This window comes from Condylura cristata, unplaced genomic scaffold, assembly GCF_000260355.1.
Source record: "Condylura cristata isolate star-nosed mole 26May11 unplaced genomic scaffold, ConCri1.0 scaffold00031, whole genome shotgun sequence".
Classification (NCBI taxonomy): Eukaryota; Metazoa; Chordata; class Mammalia; order Eulipotyphla; family Talpidae; genus Condylura; species Condylura cristata.
In genome coordinates this window covers 24,541,919-24,566,437 of record NW_004567132.1, presented here as the reverse complement: position 1 = coordinate 24,566,437, position 24,519 = coordinate 24,541,919, and the positions used below count along the sequence as shown (strand labels likewise).

General features: G+C 41.4%; 1 protein-coding gene across 1 annotated transcript; it reads right to left on the bottom strand.

The window, feature by feature from the left end:
- Window positions 1-244: 244 nt before the first annotated feature.
- Window positions 245-24,408, bottom strand: USP39 (ubiquitin specific peptidase 39). The gene is made up of 13 exons (XM_004691597.2): window positions 24,063-24,408; window positions 22,095-22,164; window positions 21,311-21,405; window positions 19,988-20,124; window positions 19,631-19,783; window positions 16,002-16,227; window positions 14,063-14,140; window positions 11,147-11,214; window positions 10,452-10,640; window positions 7,361-7,503; window positions 4,220-4,355; window positions 2,480-2,566; window positions 245-753 (listed from the first exon to the last, which is right to left on the bottom strand). The coding sequence occupies exons 1-13, from the start codon at window positions 24,328-24,330 to the stop codon at window positions 706-708; spliced, it is 1,698 nt and encodes a 565-aa protein (XP_004691654.1). The 5' UTR covers window positions 24,331-24,408; the 3' UTR covers window positions 245-705.
- Between the last annotated feature and the right edge of the window lie 111 nt (window positions 24,409-24,519).

Genomic DNA, 24,519 nt, shown 5'->3' with positions numbered 1-24,519 from the left:
ATGACTGGACCTAGGAAAGCCATTTCTATCTGATTCTTTCCTCACACAGCCCTGCTCTTCAGATTGAAGTCTAGCACCTCCAGACTTCTAGTTAAGCACAAAGATAATTTATCAGTTTTAGTCAGCTATTTTGTTACTGAAGAAACAAATGCATCCTGACACACCACCCACAAGCTGACAGGAAGTAGCAAGCCTGTAAGTAGACATTTGTTGGTTTAAAAATTCAATCTTCCCTGCTCGTGGAAGGTATGAAACAAGAGGCTGGTTTAAAAACAAGAAAACATTTTAATCCATCCCAAAAAAACACATCAGTAAATGAGGAGACCCACAGAAAATTTATCGATGCTGGAAGGAGGACATCACTGGCTTCATGCTCTTATTCCTTGCATCCTGAGGCCTTGATGCTTAAAAGAAATGTCCTTGTCCATAAGTATGCCCAGCTACTCAGAAATAAGTTACATACATCTGTGAAAGAGTTCTGGCCTGCTAAGCTGGAAGCGAGCTAGACAGGATGAGAAAGAAGCATCAGCCTACAGTAAATTATGGCAGAACGTCTGCGTGACTATGCAGCACCCTTCTGGGCGTGGCACCTCTGCTGCTCTGGTGTGAACCAGAATTCATAGAGAGGGCTGGCCCAGTGAATGTTCAGTTACTATTTACCATCTATGGTGAAAAGCCCCCAGAGCAAAGTCCCTGACACCTCCTTCAAGCCCCTTGCTGGTTGGTTTCATCATTATCTCGCCTCTTCCAAATCTGTAAGAAATGAATATAAGAGATATTTAGGAGATGGTATTCAACCCACAAATACTTATTAAGAAGCTACCCTGGCCCTCCCTGGTGGCGCAGCGGGTTGGGGCACTGCACTGAGAAGCTAAAGCCACTTCCGCATGAGTTCGATTCCCGCCTGCCCCGGAGGTGACCACATGCGGTGGCAGACCTCTCCTGACCCGCCCGCTGCTCTCCTCAGCAGTGTACTTCGTCAATCTGCCTGTTCTGCTCCCCACTCTGTCTCTGGTGAAGCCTCTCACCGCCCTGAGCTTCAGGCCTGTACCCCAGTTCTGTATGCATAAATAAATAAGTCTTTAAAAAAAAAAAAAAAAAAAGAAGCTACCCTGCACTCAGCCTCTCACCCCACTTAAATACTGACTAGCCCCCTCCTGAAACTAATCTATAACCTTACAAAAATTTCCCTTTCATCTGGTTTTCATTTGCTCACCCTTCCCTTCCTCTCTGATTTCCCATTCCAAAATTCCTTTCTGGGAAAAAAAAAAAAAAGACTTAGTCAAGCCTGCAATCTCAGACAAAATGGCTGAGAAAAGTTATCTGTTGAAGCAGTAATGTTGCACGTCATTCTTACAAAGACTAGTGCTTTTTCTTAGTTTCAATCTTCCTTCTTTGCCATGCCCTAGGGCAGTCAGAAAGAGAAGGCAGAGATCATCTACTCCACAGTCTCTCAATCCACTGGAGAAGAGTTAAAGTAACAAGCTCTGTGCACCGATAGACATGCAGGAGTGCTGTGGGTCACAAGGAGTGCAGGGGACTGGGGGCAGGTAGGCCAGCTCGTAGCTGGCATCCCTGGTAATTCCAGACTCTTCCTCCTTGAATCTGTTACAGGGCAAGGAGAGAGGGGCACCCCTGAACCCCCAAACCTGCCTGCTCCAAATAGGTTCTGCCATATAAGACTTTAATGAAAAGGGACTTTACTACAGTGAGTATACAATACGGAAGACAAAAGAATATAATTTCTAAATCAAACACCTGAAGTTACCCATCCCCTCCTGGGCAAAAGTTCATCCTAAAGGGGTTGGCCCAAAGAAAGTCCTGAAAGCCCGTCCGTCACATTGTCTAAAGCAACTTCTGGCCAGGACACATAGAAAAAGGTCAGAAATGGCCAGACAAGTCTGGGAGGAAAAAAGCAAAATCAAATTCAACATAAACACTGCCTTAGTTAACCTCCCCGTGGGTCTCTCACCCACATCTCTTTCAACCACTCCAGGGCCAAGAAACAAGCATGGTTTCTTCACATATCTCCCTTTGCTCCATGTGGCTTCCTCAGGTCTCCTTCTGGCTCTCCATCCTGCTTCCCACTTCTCAGATTCTTTCTCTTTCTCTCCTTTTCTCTCCTCAGCTCCACCCTCCTTCTGGGAGGGGCAGGGAACCTGGAACTTATCCTCTTCCTAGGGACACCCTGTTACAAAACCACTCCACAGATTTCTGCAAACTAACCTGGCCATAAATATAACTTCCTTGCTCACTCACGGATTCATGCTTCCCTGCTCCCCTCCCTGAAAAAATCACTCGACTTTCAGGACCATATAATCTAGTCCCACCTCACCCCTCAGTGCATCTGCAAATCTGTCACAAGTACCCCACCTAATAAGACTAACTTAACCCCACTTCCTGCCTTCATCCACAATGTCATGCTCACTGGCCTCATATCCCAACTACTCAGTACTCACTAGGTCCATGAAAAACCCACCTGAATGTAAGCCTCTGATAGTGTGATCATCTGGGGAAGGATGTCAGTCACCTGGAGGTCTTGTAGTTCATACCATTTGCCCGTCCCCTGCACAAGTAAGAAGAGTATAGAAGCAGGGGATGCAATCAGCAAGTTAGAAAAATAAGCACCAGACCATTGTCAAACAAAAGTCATGAATACAGAGTGCAGGACCCCTGGTGGGCACCATTCAACTTAAAGAGCAGTTGGGACACATGCCGCCATGAGTTACCTGAGTCACAGTGGAGTTTCAAGCATCTGATACACCTTTTCAGAATTTGAGTGACAATAAAAAAAGAGAACAAACTGATATCCGTTAGTATTCACATAAGATGTCCCCTTGCTACTCAAAATGACAGGCCAGGGACAGTGCTTACTTGTCATAGGAACTAAAAGCAGGTATTCCCACGCCCCATCCCAGAGAATACAACAACTGAAAGACAAGAAAAAGTGTCCTGGGTACACAAATATCCACCATACTAATCCAATTCTTCACCTATGAAACTAATATGTGGCAAACACAGCTCAATCTACCTCGCTTCATGCTTCCATAGAGGGAAAAGGTTTCTGGATATGGCAGTCACTTTGGGAAGCTCACCTGCCTCATCCATCCACTTTAAGAAATGCCGAAGACAAGATACTATAGAGTATAGATATTTAGTATTTTGGGTGTTCTAAGGTGCTCTAGCAGTACAAAGTGTAGGGAACATAAATAAAGAAAGCTCAAGATAATAATCAAGTCCCTGTTCCAGTTCAAGGACATAGTGAAACCAAGTGTCTAGGTTCAAACCTTAATTCCACTGCCTTCAGGTAAATTATTCCAACTTTAGGACTAGGTTCCCCCATAAGTAAAAGATGGCACTAACCCCTGTTTGTACCTGTAGGAGGGCTGTGTGAAGCATGTGAGATGAACACACAGTACACCTGGCATACTTTCCAGACACAACAAAATGTCTGATAAATAGAAGTTAGTTGTTACCAGCCCACAGTCCTAGAAGAAACTGGGACTCACAAATCAGAACAATATGTGCTGATATTCCCATGATACCAAACATGTGCTTGTTTTATTCATTTTCAGTTTGAGACAAATTCACAGTATTTTTGTGCTGAAAGGTACCTTTTACACCAGAACTTCACAAATTTCATACAAATCAGGTATTATTAAAACGCAGATTCTGGTTCAGTTTTATGTTTGGTGTGAGATTCTGCAATTCTCCTTTTTTAAAACATGTATTTAATTCTGTACTTCTGACAGATGATGCCAATACTGCTGAACTGAGGAGCTCATTTAGGTGCCAAGTTCTAAGGTAAGACAATGGTTCTTGATCTCAGCTGCACCCCACAATCACCTGGGGAACTCCACAGCATCACACTGCCTGGGTTCCACCTTGTGGTAATGTGATGCAGGGTCTCTTTACCTTGGTGGCATTTTGGGCCCATTTGCCATGGGAGGGCAGCCTTGTATACCATTAGGATCTTCTACAGCATCCCTGGTCTCTATCCTGGTTGAAAACCACAGGCATAAGAATTTTTTAAATCTCCACAGATGAGTCCAATGTGGAGCCAAAATTGAGAAGCACTGCCTTAAATGAAACACTGACAGCTCTATGTAGAATCCCAAAGTCAAGGCCAAGAAAGTAGAAACAGAAAGCAGCTGCCCTCTACAATGCCAACGGTACACCTGTTTTTGCCCTTCTGGCTAGAGAAGCCAGCACCACTCACATGATGAAGCACGTGGATCCGGTAGGAGCCCTCAGAGGGTTTGCCGTCGTGGACAATGTTGGCAATGAGGTCATAGGTGGTATTCTTGTGTACTGCCTGTACTTCTTCAGACAAGTATTCTCTCAGATCCACATTTCTGATGTTGGGGGAAAAAAAGCCAGATCAGTCAAAGGCTACAAACTACCCTACACAAATGGACCACAAGGCTGTTGAACCCTACTTAGTATCCAGGAAGGCTTGTAGTCACAGAACTCCAGACTTGTGGAAATTCACACAATTTTCCATAAAATAAGAACTTCCAGTAAAAACAGAAAGCCAGGATCTTTGGGCAAAACACATTTGAAAAACACGCCTAGATGTCAAACATGCAAGGCCCAGCGTCTTCAGGCTTGAGGCTTGAACCCAAATCTGCTTTTGGCCATTTCAGAGCTAAGTCTGAGTGTAAGCCAGCTACATCCCTCACAGTTCTCCTTATCAGAACAGCAGTCACGGTCTCCCCTGAGATGCCAGGTTTAAGTGAGACCACTAGTGTGAGCACCTTACCCTCTGCCCTAGCTCAGAATCCCAGGGGACAGGCGCATCAGGTCTCTGGCCTAAGACTCTGCAGGCGTGATCACATGATTATGTGAATGTTATGAATGTGATCACTGTGACTATCTCAATGACAAACCAAAAAAGATCTGATTTTTAATTTTTTTTTCTTCTATTTTCTGGGACCTTGCTTCTGTATTTAATTGTTTCCCACTTTATCCTTTTCTGATTAACAGATTAAGTAATAGAATAGTTACAAGGAAGAGAAACCCACCCAAGGTTGCTGACGCACAAAAGAATTGCCGGAACCAGGCACTGGAGAAGCAGCAGGATCCAAGAGAGTTCTACCTGCCCTCTTTCCTGCTTGCCTTTGACATCAACTTTATTATTCTCATTTCTTTAACAGTGTGGCTTTCTCTTCTTCATGTGACCCATCTGGACATACCGGTTTCCAAATTTCTCAGCTCAGACTGTCAAAAGAAACTACTAAATGGGTTCCTTCAATTGGGGCTTAGAGATATCACTTTTATTTTTGATAGCTGAATATTCACTTTCAGATATAAAAAAGCATTCTTGACATACCTCAAATAAAATCTACACTACATTTCAAGAGTTCAATTCTGTTCAAGTATATATCAGGTAATGCACTGCAAGATAACATTCTATAGTAAATGCTTACCATGAAGACTGTACAAAGATAACTATTAAGAACTACCAAATAGCTAAATAGGGAAACTGCTGGTAACATATAAGAGAATATGTTGGCTACACACTTTGAGGAAAAATAGATCCTGTTATAGCCTACAAATATTCATAAACATTTACATAAGGTAGAATAAAAGAGAGTCTATGACATTTCTAATCTCTGTAAATTGTGTGATGTGCTACCACTCCTAATAAGAGACATGATGTCCTCTCTGGAAAAAATCACATGCCAACTGTGGTTGTGTTCAGTGGCCACTTTTAGACAAGCAGCTTTGAGTTTTAGAGTCTTTATATATTACCTGTCAAAAATACAGAAAGTGGGACCCTCCCTGGTGGCGCAGCAGGTCAAAGCACAGCACTAAGAAGCTAAAGCCACTTCAGCATGAGTTCAATTCCCACCCCGGAAGTGACCAACATGGCGCAGCAGACTTCTCCTGACCCGCCCACTGCTCCCCTCAGCAGTGTACTTCAATGATCTGCCTGTTCTGCTCCCCAATCTGTCTCTGGTGAATCCTCTCACCACCCCTGCACCTCTGGCCTGTACCCCAGCTCTGTATGCAAAAATAAATAAATCTTTGAAAAAAAAATTTTTTAATTAAAAAAAACAAACAGAAAGTTTCCAGTGTAAGCCACTTAGTAATAAAAGAACATGCAAGTTCTCTCTCATTATTATGAGATTTTATTTTATTTTATTAAATTATTATGTAATTTTCTGTTAGTGATAGTTACTTATATTTCTATTGATTGTATAGAACAAAATAGTTAAAGGCAATTTAAATATGAGCCTTAAGAAATCCCTGTGAGGATCAGAAAGAAAACTTCCTGCTAGCTGCTAAAAGCAGACTACTGGCGCTACTTCCTCCTCGGCTTTAACAACAGCTATCTGAACGAGTTCCAGAGAAGTCTTCTCAAGTTTTCATGACTAAACCAAAACTGTGTAAGTGGCAAAAGGAAATAAACACATGCTGAATCATTCAGTCTGAGAAAAGAGGCAAAGGAGCAAACCATACTCATCTCCCAATCAAAACAGTCCAATTTGGAGACTACTACTTAGCTGAAAGGACATTTACATCTGGGCTACAAAAACCCAAATGAGCAGAGGGCACCTAATCGCAGCAAATCTGATAAATCTCTGTTGAAAATGTAAATGAAACAATTAGCAACTGGGGACTATGAATTATCTAGAATCCCATCTCTTTGAAACTTGCAATGTACGGTGACAGATGGTAACCAGATTTAGGCTTACGATCATTATGCAATCTATACAAATGCCAACTCATTATGTTGTATACCTGAAACTAATATAACTTCATGTGTCAATTATACTTCAATGAAAGAAATAACACTATCTGGTACAACTCCCACCAATTTCACATGAAAACTCATGATGTTCAAACAACTGCATCACACATCAAAATTTATAACTTCCTCATCAATAGTAAGAAATTCAGAGCATTATAGACATTACGCTGGAGGGTTCAGGGGAGACGCAGTGAAAAAAGACAGATGAACCCCCAACATAGCAGAACAAGTCTGGAGTCATCCCACTGTCCATGCAAGAAGATGTGACAACAGCAAAAATATCAGCCTCTAACTGCTCAGGCTTATCTTCTAAGGCAGGCAGTATTCCACCTGTGCACCCTACTTAGTCAGTTTTTCCCTGTACTGAAAGTCTACAATTCCAGTAAGCTTCAGAAGAGGGAAAAAGGGGAATGCCTTCAGGTTAACATCTATGAAATCGCTGAAAAATTTTTATTTTCCAGTAAAAACCTTATCTTACATAGTACATATGATCTATGCCTTGCAAAATCCAACTAACAGAGTCCAAAATTAACAATGGCAGAAAAATATAAACAGAAATCTAGGTTCTCTCCACAAGAGTAAGTAAAGCAGAGTGATACTCACGTAATAGGGAAGTTGACGATGGTTGGATTCTTCTCCACAAAGAAATTATTCTTAGTGAATCTCTTAATACAAAAGATTAGATATGGTGGCAGCTTGGTGAGTTGAAAGCGCTTCAGAAAATTCTCCTTATAAGTCTTATATTCCTAAAGAGAGTAAAGAATATCAAATGAGTGCTGGAACACTGGAAAAGAGGTCTGAGTTTGGTTTGATTTGGATTTTTTTTTTTTATGTAATTTTGCCTTACACTTAGATTTCAGAAGACACCTAGTCCCAGAAACGATACACAAGGCTTGGGAGAGCAATCTAGCAAAGACTAACTAAAACACCTCAACCGTGGGCTGTCTTTCAGCCAACACACAATCACACGGTGAGCTCTTTAACTGTAGAAATGTGGGTGTTAGTTTCTACAAGAAAAAAAAGATGAAAAGCTGAAGAATTATTTTTTTTTAAACATTTATCTCTTAATGCATACAAAAACTGGGGTACAGGCCATAGGTGCAGGGGGTGAGAGGATTCACCAGAGACAGAGTGGGGAACAGAACAGGCAGATCCATTGAAATACACTGCTGAGCGTAGCAGCAGGCAAGACAGGAGAGGTTTGCTGTGCCATGTGGATCAGCTCCCTGGCCAGGGATTGAACTCATGCATGGTGGCTGCAGATAGCTTCACAGTGCTCTGCTTTAACCCCTTGTGCCACGAGGGAGGGCCCAAAAGCTGCAGAATTAAAATCATGAAAGAACTTCCTGACCACTGGTTACAAGCACCCATAAATGGGAACATGCAAAGCAGCAGGAGCCCTTCACCAGTGAGAGTATTCTAGCAGAGGCAGCAGCCAATATCCCACGTTCCTTCTTCCTCAAGGGTCCCAAGACCCAGGGGTCAAGTGCATTCTGTTAGGCAATATTCATTGAGACTCCACTCAGCATATCTGAGCAGACAGGAGACCCAGGACATCTACTCCACAACAAGAGACCATCAGTTTATTTTGCTTTATTACAACACAATTTAGTAGAGTAAAAACTAAGGTACAGAAGCAAATCACTAATCATAACCAGAGAAGAAACAAATGCATGCATTCCTCTTGGAAGTGAGTGAGTTCTAGAAGTAACAAGACTCCCTTCAGGGATCCCCAATTTTTCCAAAAAAATGCTTTCGTTTAAAATTAGGAGCAGGACCCCCCTGGTGGCGCAGCAGGTTAAAACACAGCACTAAAAAGCTAAAGCCACTTCAGCATGAGTTCGATCCCTGACTGCCCCAGAGGTGACCACATGGCGTGCAGACCTCTCCTGACCCGCCCACTGCTCCCCTCAGCAGTGTATTTCATCTATCTGCCTGTTCTGCTCCCCAATCTATCTCTGGTGAAGCCTCTCACCGCCCTTTACCTCTGGCCTGTACCCCAGTTCTGTATGAATAAATATTTTTTTTTTTAAAGATTTATTTATTTATGCATACAGAACTAGGGTACAGGCCAGAGGCTCAGGGGCGGTGAGAGGCTTCACCAGAGACAGAGCGGGGAACAGAACAGGCAGATTAATGAAATACACTGCTGAGGGGAGCAGCGGGCGGGTCAGGAGAGGTCCGCCACACCATGTGGTCACCTCCGGGGCAGGCGGGAATCGAACTCATGTGGAAGCGGCTTTAGATTCTCAGTGCTGTGCTTTAACCCGCTGCACCACCAGAGAGGGCCATAAATAAAATTTTTTAATGAATAAATAAATAAATAAAATAAAATTAGGAGCAATAACGTTAATGTGGTAGATACATATGTTGATTCTTGCTGTTGAACACCTTAAGTAGTGTTAAAATAGTTATTTCAATTAAAAAAAAATCCATCTATTAAAATAAAGGCCAGGGGCCTTCCTGTTGGTGCGAAGGGTTAAGCATTATGAAGCTATCCAAGCCACTACAGCACAAGTTCAATCCCTGGCCAGGGAGCTGACCCACATGGCACGGCAGACCTCTCCTGTTTTGCCTTCTGCTCCCCTCAGCAGTGTAATTCAGTAATCTGCCTGTTCTGCTCCCAGGTTTCTGGTGAATCCTCTAACCACCCACATCTCTGGCCTATAACCCCAGTTCTTATATGCATAAATAAATCTTTTTTAAAATTTAAAATAAAAGCTACTATTATTTGTTCACTTTTGAAAATAAAATAAAATTAGGGTACACTTACACCCAAAAATACTGTAAGCATTAGAGTTAAGGCAAGATTTCAAGATATAAAATCAACACACAAAAATCAATTATATTTCTATGCATACACAATAAAAATCTAAAACTAAAATTAGTGAAACAATTCCATTTACAATAGCATTAAAAAAAATACTTCAGAATAAATCTAACAAGGCAATACACTATACAACAAATACATGGCTTATATGAGGTGATTTCCATTTTTCATATTCTTTTAGTAGGTGGCACATGCATGTAATATACCTAGTACACTTAGCAATACAGTAATGTCTTCAATGAGCCTCCAAGACTCCCTATTTCTAGTTGATCATCCCTAATTCTTTACTAGAATTACAGTGCACACTCTCTTATTTCTTATATATCCTTTTAAACTTCCTGGTCTTTAGAGTCCAGAGTAAAAGGAGGGAGTATTAAGGACAGTACCCAGGAAAGTTGATAAAATTCTCAACTGCAGGGGAATAAAACAGAATTAAACTATAAATAAAGAGGCCCTCCCTGGTGGCACAGCAGGTTAAAGCACAGCACTGAGAATCTAAAGCCGCTTCCACATGAGTTCGATTCCTGCCTGCCCCAGAGGTGACCACATGGTGTGACAGACCTCTCCTGGCCCGCCCGCTGCTCCCCTCAGCAGTGTACTTCATAGATCTGCCTGTTCTGTTCCCCAATCTGTCTCTGCTGAATCCTCTCACCGTCCGCAACTCTGGCCTGTACCCCAGTTCTGTATGTACAAATAAATAAATCTTTAAAAAAAAAAAAATATATATATATATATATATATATATATAACATGTGCAAAATAATGTAAAAATAAAACTATTACATTATTTATATATATATAAAAATGAAGAAAATGAAAAAGTCAAGAGGGGGTGATCAGCAGGACAGGTGGCAAATGAGTTACCTTTTCAGTGATGCCATTGAACTTGGCCAGAATGTTGAAAAGTGGCACCTGGGGGATAATGAGCTGCTCCTTCTCATCCTTGTAGAGCGGGGCAGTAGGAAGGTCCAGTGTCAGGTACATGAAGGTGGACTCCACCATCGTCTCCTGATACTCATCATTATGAAGCAGCTGCTCTTTTTCTTCTGCTGGCTAGAGAATTAATAAGAAGAAAAAGGAGAGCAGTATGAGCAGCATAGAAACACTTTAGATAGAAAGGAAACAATGTTTTTGTTCATTTACTTCATTTTCTCTACTGAAGTGACTGACAAGCAGTGCCCAAAAGACTGGGCAGGTTCATAAACAGTAGCACTACCTGGTCAGATTAATGCAAGAACCAATGGGATGCCATATTCACAGTTTTTCTTCACTATATAAACCGGACTATCTAAAAAAGTTTGAGAGGTTCTGAGAAGCTTATGAAAATGGAAAAAAGTAAATAAAACACCAGCACCACCCAGTGGCCAGGCCACAGCAGCCCACATACAACAGCCAACAGCTGAACTACATCCCCCATCAGTCACAGGAACCAGAAAAGGGTGCTGTTGGTGAGTGTTTTTTTGCAGAACCTCTTTCCTGGACAAGGAACCTTGTAAGTTCTCTAAGGATTTCTACAGCAATCCTATATCCCCTAAGTCAGTCAAGCGCCACCTACTTACCAGGTCAGGGTGAGGCAGCTTTTTAGTGAAGATCCTCATGGATCCTTGGAAAACATCGGTCACAATAGCTGTACAAAAAATCAAAAGGCAAACTGTCAAGTTGGAAAACATTTCCAAAATATGCTCCCAACTTTTAAATTTCTAACATAAACCAGGATCTGCCAGCATAAAACCCAAATTAAGTATAGGAACATGCTTTTAACATATCCCATCAAGATACCTTTATTACTATGTGTAAGTGTAAATATTCTGTCCTCTACACAAAAGACCCTTTATCCCTCTAACACAGAGCCTGGCCATTAAGAGAAAAATTAAATATGTTTGAAAAAGATGAATAATTTATGAGATTTATGAAACAAAAAATTCACAAGGAAAACAAGAAACAGTCAAGAAACTCTTCCCATAGCTATATACTGTAGAGAGAGGCAATGTCCACTCTACAGTGGACACAAAAGATAAATGACAAACTAAGGAATGGAGCAGAACAGAACCAAAACCATGAGACCAAAAGCATGAAAGGGTTCTGAAATCCTGATAGAAGTGACGTGAGAACTCAAGGAGGAAGGCGCAAGCTGACACTTGGTAGTGGCAGCAAGGTCATTCAGTAGAAAGTGCCAGTCTCAAGCCCACACCAAGAAACACCAACATCATCAGAACACAAAAAATGACCAGAAAACTCAAGAAGTCTCCAAAGATTCAGCTAGCTGAGCAATTTCTGGGCTAACAGATTTTTCTGGCATTTATGAAAAATGTCTACTGCTAAGTCAACATGGACAGCGAAAGAAACAGGATGCAGTCTGAGCCTCTGTATGGAAGCCAGACTCAGTTCTGCAAGTTTAGGCTCAGGGTGAGGCACTGGCCTTTAGTGCTTCACTTGTCAACTTACAAGTCAGGCAAATCAGCTACTGAGTCCCCACACCAGATCTTGCACAGCCAGAAGACCGGCAGTCTGCACATGATGCCCAGCTCCTCAGTTTGAAACTGAGTCAGAATATCTAGTCTACTGGTCTAAAAAGCTAGTAGAAGCCTGGCCCACCACCACCTGGAAAAGACGTAAAGCACAAGGAAAGGTGCCAGCCAGGGTAGAACAGCAGGCCAACCAGATATGTCAGCAGGCTGAGGCCTTCCATGCCCAGCTCAGGAACCATTCTGAGCCCAGTATTAAGGCACACAGCAATGACCTCCCCCGCAGTCTGCAACAGGTCCTGCCCGCTGTGCTCCTAGCTTAACAAAGGTTCATCAAAAGGCTTCACAGCAAAAATAAAATGCTATTAAAATACAACCATTTTCTAGTAAAGGAAAATGGAGAGAGGCCTATTCAGGAATAAAATTTAGATATGTGCACATAGAAACTATCCTAACATAGGAAGATATACAGTTCAGAACAAAGATGGGGGGCCCTCCTGGGTGGCACAGTTGGTTAAATAAAGCATAGGACTTTGAAGCTAGCGCAGCCACTTAAGCAAAAATTCGATCCCCAGCCAGCGAGGTGACCCACAGGCAGACTTCTATCTCATCTGCTGCTCCCCTCAGCAGTGTACTTTGTCAATCTGCCTGCTCTGCTCCCCACTGTCTCTGGTGAGTGCTCTCACTGCCCCTGAACCCCTGGCCTGCACCCCAGTTCTGTATGTATAAATAAATAAATCTTTAAGAAAGAAGAAAGAGGGGAAGTGGGTTTTGTTTTTTGTTTTTAAAAAAAAATAGCTAAATGAACCCACGGGGATTACAATTGAGATGGACAAAAAATGTACAAAATGATGTAAAAATAAACTATTAAGAAAATTAGCTAACAAAATTCCATTTCATATTTTAAGAAACAGAGAAGAGTATACTGCAAATTCAGTTCATTACAGTTCACCACCTCTTTCAGGCATAGGAGTGATTTATAAATGTCTTTAAGAAGTCATGATCAAGAGTCTTTGTGGCTCACCGTGGCCTTTTTTTAAAAAAAAAAGATTTATTTATTCATACAGAACTGGGGTACAGGCCAGAGGTGCAGGGAGGCGAGAGGCTTCACCAGAGACAGAGTGGGGAGCAGAACAGGCAGATCGACGAAGTACACTGCTGAGGGGAGCAGCGGGCGGGTCAGGAGAGGTCTACCGTGCCATGTGGTCACCTCCGGGGCAGGGGAGAATTGAACTCATGCAGAAGTGGCTTTAGCTTCTCAGTGCTGTGCTTTAACCTGCTGCGCCACCAGGGAGGGCCTCACTGTGGCCTTTTAACATTGACAAAAGCAGCATTATTTTTGTTACTTAGCAAAATGCAATTTAACTGGTGAAATGGTTTAATATTCCATCATCATGTAATTACTGATGTTCAACAGTCTATTAGTATATGATCATCCTTTAATTTAATAAACTACTTATTAGCAATCTAAGTTTCCAAAATACAACCTTAAAAATGAGGCATTTCTTAAGCCAGAAAGAAAAGGAAAAATACCGAATGGTTTCACTCATAGCAGGAGTATAACGGATGAGGCAAGAAAATAATAATAATGAACAGTGATATACCAGAGACATTTTATGGGGGTGGAGTGGGCAATGGGATCAAAAACAGTGGGGGGAGGGAAATGCACTGGACTATGGTGATGGCACATGGGTGACATGGTGATGGGAAACCCATGGGGAGTACAACTGAGATGGAAAATGCACAAAATGATGCAAAAATAAACTATTGAAAAGAAAAAGAAAAAAAAAAGAGGCATTTCTGTATTGTGTTGAGAGATTTTCTCCCCAATATAATTTCTGAATTTTTACAGTACCTTGGGCTTGTTGGTGTCTTTTGTGATTATGTCTGTTCTTATTTTTTTATCTCTGGGAAAGTAATTCATCTTTTATTACAGCAGTATCAAGTTGAAAACAAACGAACAAAAAGTTAGCTAAAAAGAGGTTTCCTTTTACAAAATAATGTGCTTACTTTTCTTCTTCTTCTTTGTGCCTCCCAGAGCCGAGTGCAGAGCATTCAGAAACCAAGACAGAAAGTCAACTCCATCCCCTGGGAAAGAAGAGTAGGACAAGTTGAAGCTGGGAGGCTTCTGAGAGCCCAAACCACGCATTAGATGGCAAGCCTCCACACCCTCCCTTAGAGCCCTTGCCATCCATTTCCTGGGCATCTTCCCAGGAAATGCTGGCATTCCCCAAGGTCAAGCCCTCAGTCCTTCAGTCTTTAGACTCTCTAATCCAACCAGGCCCTCTGAGTCGTATCTGCTCCAAACCTGCTTCTCATGACCCACCAATAGTCATCACTCAATTTCCCCTCTATGTCACACCTCAGTTCAAATGTTTTTAAAACAAAAATCTGATCTCACATCTCTGCTTAAAAGCTTTCACTGACTCCCCATTGCTACTAGGGTACAATCCAAGTTCCTTATAACGGCATATATGCCCAACAACCTGGTCCTACCTTCCCAAGCTTCATCTTACCTCTTATATTGCCCTGTAGGCTCCGAGCAGTCAGTTACTTGCAGCTTTTTGTCTGCAAAAAGCTACCAGGCACCTCCATGCTTCTGTCTACAAGTGTCCTCTGCAGCTGGAATGCCCACACCTGGTCTGCTTCCTCCTCTACCCAAACCACTCAGGTACCTCTTCCTCCAATCTGACCCCAAACCACCTTCCACATGTCTGTCCAGGGTTCCTAACTCCATTTTGCTTCCATAAAAAATTGTGTTTCCCAAAAGGCTAAAAATAGAGCTTCCATATGACCCAGCAATCCCACTCCTAGATATCTATCCAAAGGACCAAAAACAGTGATTCAAAAGGACACCTGCACCCCCATGTTTGTTGCTGCTCTATTTACACTAGAGAAAATGTGGAATCAACCCAAATGTCTAAAAACAAACCACTGGATTAAAAAGATGTGGTACATATACACAATGGAATATTACTCAGCAATCAAGAACTATAAACTCATGTCTTTTGCAGCAACATGGATGGAGCTGGAAGGAATCATGCTTAGTGAAATAAGCCAGAAAGAAAAAGAAAACTACCAGATGGCTTCACGCATAGCAGGAGCCTAAGGGATCAGGGAAGAAAAAAAAAAAAGCAAGCGAGAGAGAGACATACACAGGTAGTACAGTAAAAATGAAAACAATGAACAACTATAAACCAGAGACATTTTATGGGGGTGGGAGGGAAAATAGGATCAGAACTGGGGTGGGAAGAATGCACTGGACTGTGGTGATGGCACACAGGTGAATTTGGTGGTGGGAAGCCCATGGGGACAACTGAGATGAAGAAATGCACAAAATGAAGAATGATATTAAAAAATATATGTTTTTTTAAAAATTGTGTTTCCTCTAACACAGGACTTAGCGCCTTGCGGTAACCTTTCTGAAAGACTATCTTCCCCCACACACACACTAGAATGGGATCTCCTAATAGAGAAAAAGTATGTATCACTGCAGCTCCAAACCTAGCACATGAGTGAATGCTGAATAAACTGACAGTAGGTACAAGAAGGTACTGTCTAAGACCCAGGTACTGCTTTATTCACCAGGAAAACTCACTGGGTTTGGAAGAATAGAAACATTCAATAATAGTTTACTTGAATAATCTAGTCTGTGACCTGGCAAGATGAGAAGCAAAAGTAGCAGGTACTTAATAAAGGTCGATGCCTTTCCAGCCTCCTGGCTTTGCCCTAAGCCATATAGTTTAGGTTACCATATAAGATGGACATTTTATTCAGCTGAGATCTCCAGGGACTCTCATTTTGAAAGAGTGAGGAACCTAACCAAGTTATCCATCAGACAGACACTCATTCTCACTACTATATGACTCATTGCAAAGCGGAAATAAATTTGTTCACCAAACTAGTTTTGTTGCCCGGAAATCAAAAACCATCAATGCTTGTTCCTTACCTTGCTTGGTAATTTGAAAAGTCTTCTTACTGCAAAGGACAACAGCCTGAAGCATCTCATGGGGAGAGACATGTGCCTTGAAATTCCGAGGGTTCCAGAGCTTTCTCATAAGTTCTCCAAAACGCTGTACCAGCAAGAACATGATATCCCCTGGAGGACGCTTGATGTTCTTGTAATTGTCCTCTTCCAGGAAGTAGTTCCGGAGAGGAGGAACATTAGACAGAGCCTGGAAGTCAAACTGTCTGATTAATCCAAAGCTCCTTTGGAAGGTCTCTGGGAGCCAAGTTCTTCCAACTGAGGTTCTCACAGAACTGTGGTCTGTGTTGGCATGCAAAAGTCAGAAGTAAACATTTCTGGAGAACCCCACCTAGGCCACAGTGCAGAAACATCCCTCATAATTAAGACCAGTTCTGCAGTTACTTTGCTGATATGGATATGGCAATGGAATTTATAAAAAAAGGCATGCAAATCCCTACCCACTAACAAACTCATTTAACAAGTTCCTCTGTTGGCTCTATTTAGGACTAGGATTAGATTTGGGTTCATAAAGAAATAAAAGCTAGAAACCCAATATTCTTTTTTCATCAGCTATTTGGCTGGGGCACAGATAGTTTCTGCAGACCCTAATTCCCCCATCTATCAGTGGAACATTAAATAATACGAAACTTATCTTAATAGAAGTTGTGTTTTCCCCAAATGTGGTATGGAGCTATGGCAATAAAACCACACTTCTCTTATAAAAATGAATGTACTGGACTACAAAACCAGGAGGGGAACCACAGAACAGATCATAGCAAAATGCACAATCATCCAGAAGTCCTTCCTAACCAGTTCCTGAATCCTCACCAGCACTGTGCTATGGGCACAGCTTTCTCTAGTAAGGTAATCCATTTAATAAAAAAGGACAGAAGTGCAGCCTCCCTGGTGGTACAGAGGGTAAAGACAGCACTATCAAGCTATCACCAGCTACTACAGCACCATCCCCAGCCAGCGAGCTGACCCACATGACACAGCAAACCGTTGCTCCTGTCTCACCCACTGCTCCCCTCAGCAGTGTATTTCAGTCAGTTTGCCTGTTCTGCTCCCCACTCTGGTGAATCCTCTCACACCTCCCCACACAGCTTTGGTCTACAACCCCAGTTCTTGTATGCATAAATAAATAAATCTTTTTTTAAAAAAAAAGTATCTGTACTGGATTAAAAAGATGTGGTACATATACACAATGGAATATTACTCAGCAACCAAAAAAAAGAAACACATGCCTTTTGTAGCAACATGGATGGAGCTAGAAAAGATCATGCTTAGTGAAATAAGCCAAAAAGAAAAGGAAAAATACCAGATGGTTTCTCTCATAGCAGGAATATAACGGAACAGGCAAGAAAATAATGACAATGATGAACAGCTATATAACAGAGACATTTTTGTGGGGGTGGAGTGGGGAATGGGATCAAAAACAGTGGAGGGAGGGAAATGCACTGGATTATGGTGATGGCACATGGGTGATTTGGCGATGGGAAACCCAAGGGGATTGCAACTGAGATGGAAAAATGCACAAAAATATGTAAAAATAAACTAGTATAAGATTAAAAAAAAAAGTGTCTATGAAATACAATGAAACCAGGCATCTCTGGGGAAGGCAACTCAGAACCATGACACTGATTAGGAAAGCCCCCTACAAGCTTAGTTCAGCTAAAGAAACAACCCCTTTTTAGAAAACAACTGCCTTGGAAAAAAAGTTACCCTAGGGCTCTCCCTGGTGGCGTAATGGATTAAAGCACAACACAATGAAGCTACCGCAGCCACTACAACACAAATTCAATCCATCCACAGAGCTGACCCATATGGTGCAGACCTTTCCTTACCTCCCTGCTGCTCCCCTCAGCAGTGTATTTCAGTACATCTGCCTGTTCTGCCCCCTACTCTGTCTCTGGTGAATCCTCACACACACACACCCCCCCCACACACACACCTCTGGTAGGTATCCCAGTTCTGTATGCATAAACAAATAAATAAGTTACCCCAAAAGGAAAAATTATGGAAATTTTATCCTACTTCTCGTAATCTATGTGTAGAGAGAGGGTGCTCTCTCTGGCTTCAACAAAACCACAACAGTAGAAAGAAATTATTAGGTCTCCAGATGGAACATTCAATCCTTTTTAGTGGAAGCATTATCACAGAGGGTTTGCTCATTGGCTTATTTTTATAAACAAACTTCTTATGGAAACCCATCATTACACTAAGATTAACTGCTCTGACCAATTTCAAGGGCTAGATGTCCTATCTGTAATAGTCGTAATGAAGTTGTAAGATGCTGCACAAAGATCTGCCACATCTCTGTCAACCTAAGAATTAAGACTTTGACCCTTCCAGGGACTAGGCACTGACACCAAAGCCAGACACCAAAACTAACAGATAAACCTTTACAACTGTTTTACCTAATTCTTTATTCAAAAATATATTAAAAGGCCCTCCTGCCTGGTGCACCCCTCAGCAGTGTACTTCAGTACATCTGCCTGTTCTGCTCCCCACTATTTCTGGAGAATCCTCTCACCCACCACACTCTGGCTTGTACCCCAGCTCTGTGTGCATAAATAAATAAAATCTTTTTTAAAAATGTATTAAAGACCAAATTAGGAGGAGGAATTATCTCCAACATATGCAACAAAAAAGGTTAATACTTACTTCTTAAAGCTCAGTAAAATTAATCACCAATAGAAAAATGAACACAAAAGACCCAGTTATACATGAAGAAATCTAAGTAGTCAACTTTAGAAGTGTATTTAAAAAGTTAAAACATAATACTATCAAAAGAAAATTTTTTCAATGGTAACAGTGACAATGCAAAATGAGAAACACTTGTATAGAGCTGGTGAGTTTATAAGTTGCTATTAACACCCTACAGCCCAGAACCTAGGCTCTAGATGCATAAATAATAAGTATTTATATTTATTATTTTCTAAAATTTTTTTTGTGTGAAGCAAAACTGTTTATTTTTTTGCCCCCCGCCCCACCATTCCCACCTTGTCCTACCTGAAGGACAGCATTGTAATTCATCAACAAAATGGATTAATACATAATCATTAACATGCTGCAAATGTATTGATTTCATTATGTAATTTTAAGTAAAAATGTAGATACACATATATACCGTTACTCTGTAAACAAAAAATTATAATAGGTACTTTAAAAGTCACGATGTGTGTGTGTATAATACATACAATTCTATACAGGCAGTGTATATATTCATGTGTTTTACGCACAATAAGCGGTGGCACACCATCACAGAAAGTATAAGATTGTATGTAGGATACTCAAAGCCAACACTGGTAAGAGGGATTAGAAAAAGACAAGTTAAATTTGACCTTCCAACTGGAAAATAGCAAAGTAACTCACTATATTGCCGTAAGACAGAAGGTGTTTGTGAGTACATGTTTTAGAAAAAAGTCTGGAGGTCTATATGCCTATAACTACCCCAGGACAAAGTATTAGGAAAAAAGGGAAGTTTTCACTCAACATCTCTTCCTCTTAGTAAGTATTTATAATTATTATTTTCTAAAATTATTTTTTTTGTGTGAAGCAAAACTGTGCATTTTTTTGCCCCCCGCCCCACCATCCCCACCTTGTCCTACCTGAAGGACAGCATTGGCGTAGTCATTGGCCTTTATGTTATTCAGGCCCACAATGCCAGGCAGGTAAGTGGTGCCATCATAAGCCCTGGACAATTTGGCTTGTTTATCCAAGTTTGCAATCTGCTGCTTGGTGAATGTGGGCTTCAACACATACTATAAAGCAAAAAAAAAAAAAAAAAATTCTAAGTTAACTTTAGGCACAACCACAGAGTTCACAAGATAAATATGCATATTATAATCCAATGTCCTACACCAGGTCCAATTTACATGCCTACTTCAAAGTGTGGATGGATAATTTACTTCAGAAAAATGCTTTAACCCTGATAAGGAAACAGCCATTATTTCTTGAACACACACCGTGATATCCTCGAGCGAGGAATCGATGATCTCATAGTTGTCTGGAAGGCAGTAAAACTTGAGTGTATGGAGGTTGAGGAAGACATGGTGGCTGAACTGGACACTGTGAATATAGGCATGAGACTTCAAACCCCGGCCTGTAGGGAAGAATAAAAGGCTGTAAAGGAAGGACAGATTCCAAAAAGGAACAAATCAAGTTTGATTTTCCTTTCACTATTTTGTACTTGAAAGTTAACAACAGCAAAAACAAAGTACAATGCCATCCATGATATGATGGGTCATAATCATCACAAAAGTTAGCAAGAATAACACAATGGTTACTTTATTCCCTAGATGGCATAAGACACAGGTCAGGAAAACTAATTGTATAAACATGAACGTGAGCCTTAACTATATGAAGGGTGTGCATTTAAACACATACATATATGCCTATGAGTTAGTTTCAGATATATCAGAAATTAGGAATCTCTAATTATATAGAATACATACAGGTACATGTATAATACATATGTGTGTACATATACACATACAAATCCTGTGACAGTCTAGCATCACTCGATTTCCAACTACCCACATTTAGAGAAATCTTGGGCCTATACTTTTGTTCATGATGCCACTCCTTTCAGAATGTCCCTCCCTTAACCCAGTAAAACTATTTCACCAGAGAGCCTCTCATAAACTCAATGCAAACACACAACTAACACTGATCTTTGAATAGCTTACCTCTTATTATGCTTACTTATATTGAGTACCAGAGTCAAGCTGCAACATTTACACCCTTACAGTTTGCTGATTGTTTTGTGTTAACTTTGACTGTAAGTTCCCTATGAAATCAAGGAACGTAGCTTATATTGTTCTGAATCCTCCACTATACTATACACATAGAATTTGCTAGCTTAAATGAACTGAAATAATAAATTTCCAGAAAAGAACAGAATTAAAGTCCTCATAGCAAAAGGATTTAGAAAAAGACAAAGAAGACATTAAGAGTATAGCTAAGTAGGACTTGCCTAGTGGCACAAGGGGTTAAGTCGCAGCACTATGAAGCTATCTGCAGCCACTGCAGCATGAGTTCTATCCCTGCCAGGGAGGTGATTCACATGGTGCAGCAGACCTCTCCTGTCTTGCCCGCTGCTTCCCTCAACAGTGTATTTCAGTACCTCTGCCTGTTCTGCTCTGTCTCTGGTGAATCCCCTCACCCTCTGCACCTCTGGCCTGTACCCCAGCTCTTGTATGCATAAAAAAATATTAAAAAAAAAAATCAGGAGGTGACCTGTGGTTAGTGCTGAAACTGCAAATTTGTAATGTGCAATATTTACTTACCTTGAAAGTACTTGCCACACACCAAACAGGCATATGCATTTATATGGGAGAGGGAGATGGAACACAGTTTCTCAAAGTCAAAGTCCAGCACACTCCTAAGAGGAGCAAAAGAAAAGAAAAAAAAAAAAATTAACAGGTATAATTTCTAGGAAACACCAGAGTAAAGTAGCCACATATGGCTATTGGCACTTATATTTAAGATAATTAAAATTTAATAAAATGTAAAATTCGGCCCTTCAAACCATATTTCAAATGCTCAACAGTCACAAGTGGTTATGCCACAATGAGCAGTGCTTACAAAGAATTGTAAAAAGTTCTTAGATAGCACTAGCCTAAAGGATATGGTGAAAATCATCTTAAGATGCTGTGTGGGGTCAAAGAAAAGAATACTAGTACAAGGTAACTACCTCTGTTTTAAAATACATTTCTGATTGCTTTTCTCTCTGCTGAATCCCAATAACCTAGAGTAATACCTAGCACACAGTGGATGTCCCAATAAATATTTAAATTTCCTATTAACAATTTTAAGTACACTGTATATCCCATTATTTCATCATACAAATTCAAAAGGAGCTAAAGGCTCTTTATGCTTGTGCCCCCCTAGAACAACAGGTTCTTATACTTTAAAGAGCACAGATTAATAAACATGGCAAGCATAATTTTTTCGGTTTGAAGTTTTTAAAAGCATAAAATAATCTCAACATGATGTTCAACACACAGCCCAAAAGACTGCAGACACAGCTTCTCTGTTCTTTCACTCCTTTGGCATCCTTGTCCTACTGACCTGTTAATGGTATCCAGGTATGGGCAGTGGCGACTCCTCCGGTCCTCGGAATCCACGCGGCCATTCTTTGCTAAAATGAAAACCATCACAAGCTATGAAAATGCCAAATCTGTGCTGAGGGTCAAATACCAGTTTGAACAAATAAACATCAAACTAGGAAAAACTAATCAGCATGAGCTCATATACAGGAAGCCTAAGCAACACTCATAAAAGCCCACTAATGGAACAAGCTGCAAATTGTGAGAACATACTTAAATACATTTAACAAAAAATTGTCTTTGCAGATTACAGAAATCCAATAAAGCAATTAAAAAAAAAAAAGACAACCCAACAGAAAATGAGGAATACAGACCCACAAACATGAGAAAAGATGCTCAACCCCATCAATAAGAAGAATATGCAAATTTATGTGCACAACAACAAACTTCATACATAGCAGAAAGGAAAAAAAGTCAGAAAATTTCAAGAGCTTGTGAACATGTGGAACAATGAGAACACTGCACGCAAGTCAACTATTACAACCTCTTAGAAAACAGTATGGCAAGATCAAAAACGAAGATATGCAGACCTTTGATTCAGCAATCTCTTAACTTACATAACACTAGAGAAAGTTCTGCACACACTATTTATGGCAATAATGTTCAAAAGAGTGAAAACTGGAAATATATAATGTCCATCACAAATAAAATGGAGAAGTGTTTCAGGGTATGTGCAATGGAACACTTTGAAAATTTTTAAAATGCTATTTTTTGGGCCCTCCTGGTAGCACAAGGTGTTCAGTTTCAGCACTATCAAGCTATCACCGGCCACTGCAGCACAAGTTCAATCCCTAGCCAGGGAGCTAACCCACATGGCACACCAGGCCTCTCCTATCTCACCTACTACTCCCCTCAGCAGTGTATTTCAGTAGATCTATCTCTTCTGCTCCCTACTTTGTCTCTGTTGAGTCCTCTTGCCCCAGCACCTCAAGCCTACCCCTAGTTCTTGTATGCATAAATAAAAATAAATCTTTTTAAAAATGCTCTTTCAGCAAAAAAAGTCAATAAAATCATATACAGATAATCAGGACCAAATGCAAAATTACAAAAGTTTGGAGAAGATAACCCCATCTCAACAAATTCTGCCCTTAGCAATTTAACCTAATGATTTGTTCGCTTACTACTTCAATAATTCCTACTAACTCACCAGAAATCAAGTATATAGGGACATGTTCAAGAAAGGAGAATTCCAAGTTCAGTGAAGAAAAATATGTAGTTAGTGTTAACATGAGAAGTTTTTTAAGCGGTGGAAACCTATGTAATTATTGGTAAGATATCAACAAGTTGAAAAGGAGAGCATACATAACGAAAAGGAAACCAAAGCTGGGTGAAGAGTCTCCATAAATTAAACCTGAAAGCATCCAAGCAGCAAAGGGTGCAGTCATGAGGTGGGGGCGTGGAAGAGGATGGAAGGTCACTTCCTTCTCTAGTCATTGTCAAAAGACCTATGAAAATTCGTGGGTTCCAGGATAACTTCCACTAATCAATGAGCTAGACACGCGAAACCTGCTCTCCCAAAGGGCACCAACTCAGTCTCAGTGACAGACTACACCGACTGCTACAACCCAGAATAACAGGCAGATGGTACAGCGCCCAGCAGTCAGTCTCTCAACTCTAAAAGGTCTAATCTCCAAAATCAGGGCTGGACTCATTCCCCAGATGTTTTGTGATAACTGCTGGGAGAACACGTATAAATAGCACAGTGCCTGGCCCGCTTCAGGCATTCGATAAAGAGAAGCTGCTGCTGTTACTGTTGATGCTTAAAACATCATAACAATTGTTACAATTAAAACTAGTACTGTGCTCATTAAAATTATGTGAGTAGGACGGCGGACTTTGACGGTGGAGCGAGTTTCTTCACCAGAATGGGAATGTGGGAAAGAAAAAAGACAAGTGGAGCCAGCGCCCGGCCCATCCTGACCCCGCGCACCTCGCACCTCCCGCTCAGGCTCAGAGTCCTCATCTGCCTCGCGCTCCCGCTTCACCCGCACCGAGGGGAGGACTGGCGCCGGGGCCTCGCGCGCGCTTGCCGGTTCGACCTCCCGTTTCACGCGCACCGGGCTGCTCCGGGAGCTCGGTGCCTCTGTCTCCCGTTCCCGGTCTCGCTCCCGCTTGACGCGACCCGAGCTGCCCCGCGACTCGGACTCGCGCTTTCCGCGGGTAGAACCACGAGACTCCCGCTTAGACCGGCCAGACATCGCCACTACCGGCCGAGTATTTCTGCGCAGGCGCCAGCCACGCTTAAGCGCGCGGCCCGCAGCCAATCAGAAACGGGGCTATTATGACGGCAAAGGCGCTCTACCGGTCGCCGATTGGGACAAACTACGTACAGGAAATTTTTGCGAGTTATTTCCCTTCTCTTGGTTTCTTTACTATTGCATACGCAC

Bases quoted from the DNA above. Each gene is read 5' to 3' on its own strand.
- USP39 (XM_004691597.2), bottom strand. From the start codon at position 24,330: ATGTCTGGCCGGTCTAAGCGGGAGTCTCGTGGTTCTACCCGCGGAAAG. The intron at 22,165-24,062 runs GTGCGCGGGGTC...TTTTCATTTTAG, and splicing joins GCCTGAGCGGGAGGTGCGAG to CAAAGAATGGCCGCGTGGAT. The intron at 2,567-4,219 runs GTGAGTGGTGCT...TTACTTGTGCAG, and splicing joins GGATCCACGTGCTTCATCAT to GGGACGGGCAAATGGTATGA.